At 45.7% G+C, this 3,480-nt stretch overlaps 1 protein-coding gene across 1 annotated transcript in view; it reads right to left on the reverse strand.

The window, feature by feature from the left end:
• The window catches only part of SLC25A41 (solute carrier family 25, member 41), a 7,582-nt gene that overhangs the window by 2,840 nt on the left and 1,262 nt on the right, over positions 1-3,480 (reverse strand). The window contains exons 4-5 of the mRNA XM_010828226.1: positions 3,367-3,480; positions 2,684-2,791 (exon numbers count right to left, since the gene is read on the reverse strand). The exon at positions 3,367-3,480 is cut by the window's right edge and continues 15 nt beyond it. Of these exons, the coding sequence (XP_010826528.1) occupies positions 2,684-2,791; positions 3,367-3,480 (222 nt within the window). The remainder of the gene's footprint in view (positions 1-2,683; positions 2,792-3,366) is intronic.

Consider the following 3,480-nt stretch of genomic DNA (forward strand, 5'->3'; position numbering starts at 1 on the left):
CAAGAGAAATCATCCTGAGTGGGTCTGACTCAATCAGGTGAGCCCTTTAAAAGAGTCTGAAGAAGAGATAGAAGGATCAGAAACACTCCTGGATTGGTTTTTTATATCTTGGCCATACTTCTCGGCTCACAGGATCTTAGTTCCCCAACCAGAGACTGAACTCAGGTCCATGGCAGTGAAAAAAGTGTGGAATCCTAACCATTACACCGCCAGGGAGTTCCCTAGGGTTGGTCTCAAACAAACTGTTACGGAGAGGACCGCAGGGCAGGGAACAGTGGGTGGCCTCCAGGAGTTGAGGACTCAGTCTACAGCCGTAAGAAGCTGAATGCTGGTAACAACCAGGGAGTTTGGCAGAGGACACCCACGCCTCAGATGGGTCCATTGGTAGCCCCACCGACTGACACCTTGATTTCCACCTGATCAAATCCTGAACTGAGGACCCGACTAGTCAGTGCCCAGACATGACCCACGGAAACAATGAGATAATAAATCTGTATCATTTTAAAAGCTCTTGAGTGTGGTGATTTGTTATGTAACCATCAAAATAAAAATACTTCACAGGTGCAAACTAATATATAGAAAGGTAAAGAAGGTTCTACTTCTACTGTATAGCACAAGGAACTATATTCAATATCCTTTAATAAATCTTAATGGAAAAGGTATATTTTTTCATTAATATATTTATTAAAGATAGTATATGTATGACTGAATCACCTTGCCATACAGGAGAAATTAACACAACACTATAAATCAGCTATATTTCAGAAGTAAAAATATGAAGAAACTCAACCAGACAAGGACAAGAATTATATGAAGAAAGCTTTAAAAGACCGTTTAGGGGATGAAAAAGGAGACTTGACCAAATAAATGGATGTATTCTTGGATATGTAGACCCAATATTGTATAGAAAGTGAAAATGAAAATGTTAGTCGCTCAGTCATGTCTGACTCTTTGCAACCCCATGGACTGTAGTCCGCCAGGCTCTTCTGTCCATGAAATTCTCCAGGCAAGAATACTGAAGTGGGTTGCCATTGCTTCCTCCAGGGGATCTTCCCAACCCAGGGATCAAACTTGGATCTCCTGTACTGCAGGCAGATTCTTTACTATCTGAGCCACCAGATGGCAATAATATCTAAACTCATTTGAGTTTAGAGTCAGTGAGTAAAAAACAAATACCAGTGTGTGATTTTGTTTTCTGAACAAGGCAAATTACTTCTAACGTTTTAAAAGGAAAAAGAAATCAATGGAGAATAGCCTGAAAAACCAGTAAGAGAAGGAATGGGGAATAATAAGACATAATATCAAGCCTCAAAAATGAAAGACTGGGCTGGGACTTCCCTGGGCGTCCAGTGGTTAAGACCCTAAGCCAATGCAGGGGGCAAGGGTTTAATACCTTGTTGAACATATGCCAACGGGGTGCCGCCAAAAGAAAAAAAAGGGGCAAAACTACATAGACAGTAACGTGATCAGTGGTTGTTAGGGACTGGAGGAAAGAGGGAGAGGTGAATACGTGTAGTACAATGACTTATTAGGGCAGTGGAATTTTTCTGTGTGACGCTATTATGGTGGCTGCGTGTCATACGTTTGTCAAAACCCATAGCAAGTCACAACGCCAAGAGTGAACCCTGATGTCAACCATGGGCTTTAGTTAATAATAATGTATCAATATTGGTTCATCAGTTGTAACCAATGTACCACCCAAATTCAAGTTGTTAATGATAGTGGAAACTTCGTATGTAAGCCAAGATATATATGGGAATGCTCTTGCCCTTTTTACCTAATTTTCCTGTAAACTTAAAACTGTGCTACAAAATAAAGTCTACTCATTAAAAAAAATTAGAAGATCATTTAAAATTAAAAAAAAAAAATTAGAAGTGCATGAAGAGAACCCAAGTGACAAGAAGAGAAAAAGTGAAAGTGTTAGTTGCTCAGTCATGTCCAACTCTTTGCGACCTAATGGGCTGTAGCCCACCAGGTTTCTCTGTCCAGGGGGATTCTCCAGGCAAGAATACTGGAGTGGGTTTTCATTCCCTTCTCCAGGGGAACTTCCTGACTTAGGGATTGAACCCAAGAAGAGAAAGGTCAGAAGTAAACCCAGGGACGTCCCTGGCGGTCCAGTGGTCCAGCTTCCACTGCAGGGGGCACAGGTTCCATCTCTGGTGAGGAAACTAAAGATCCCTTGTGTCCAGTGATATGGCAACAAAACAAACGAACCCCACCAAAACAAACATACCAACACATATAGGAATTTGGGGCTTCCCCAGTGGCTCAGCAGCAGAGAATCCGCCTGCAGTGCAGAAGCTGCAGGTTCAATCCCTGGGTCGGGAAGATCCCTTGGAGGGGGATCTACCCCTGCGAAGTATTCCTGCCTGGAGAATCCCCACGGACAGAGGATCCTGGCAGGCTACAGTCCTCGGGGTCGAAAGGAGTCGGACACGACTGAAGCAACTGAGCATGCGTGCATATAGGAATTTAGTAAATTACAGTGGTGGCATCTTGGGTCATTGGTGATGGAGAGGAGAGGACCCATTCAGTAAATAGTGTTGAGATGACTGGGTAAGCCATCTGGAACACAACTTTGATATGTCTTACATAAAGAGGAGGAGGGGGCAGGGAAGGAGGAAGCCATAGCAGCTGCCACCCAATCATCTTGTTTCATCTTCTATGGGGCAGATACTCTTACCTCCATGGGGTTGATGAGCGTCTGGGAAGTGGCCACAGCCAGAGAGCCAGCAAGGAGACGTTCCTGAAAGGGTGGGGACTCGTGCACTCCACAGAAGTAGTTTTTACACTGGGATGGGAAAGAGGAATGTGAGAATTAGCCTCCTTTCCTTCCTGAAACTCACCCAGGGGAAGAGGTGTGGGACCTGGAGTATTAAAATATGTCTTGGGGGCTTCTCTGGTGGCTCAGTGATAAAGAATTTGCCTGCCAGTGCAGGAGATGGCGGTTGATCCCTGATGCGGGAAGATCCCACATGCCTCGGGGCAACTAAGCCCAGGCACCACAACTACTGAGCCTGTGCTCACGAGCCCCGAGGAGCCTGGGAGCCGCAACTACTGAGGCCCCATGCCCTAGCTGGGGCTTACTCTGCAACAAGAGCCCCAGAGCCCTTACTCTGCGATAAGAGAAGCCACCAAAATGAGCAGTCTGCACACCACAACTAGAGAAGGCAAAGAGGAGCCTCCACTCACTGCTACTAGAGAAAGCCCATGCACAGCAATGAAGACCCAGCACAGCCAAAAATACGTAAAATTTTTTTTTACGTATGTTTTGGATAAAAATCTGGGCTTTAGGGGGCCGTGGGTACCAGAGAGGTGACGGCTTGAGGGTGGGGCTGGGGAAAGTAGATATCCCCTCACCCCCACCTGTTCGAAGACAGAGAACTTGATGGCGTACTCCGGGGCAATTTTGAGCACATTGATACCGTTGCCCCTCCAGAGTGAACGGATGCCCCCTTCCTGGATCAGGCTCCGGAGACC

The sequence above is a fragment of the Bison bison genome, unplaced genomic scaffold (assembly GCF_000754665.1).
Source record: "Bison bison bison isolate TAMUID 2011002044 unplaced genomic scaffold, Bison_UMD1.0 scf7180017864492, whole genome shotgun sequence".
In the NCBI taxonomy this organism is placed as follows: domain Eukaryota; kingdom Metazoa; phylum Chordata; class Mammalia; order Artiodactyla; family Bovidae; genus Bison; species Bison bison.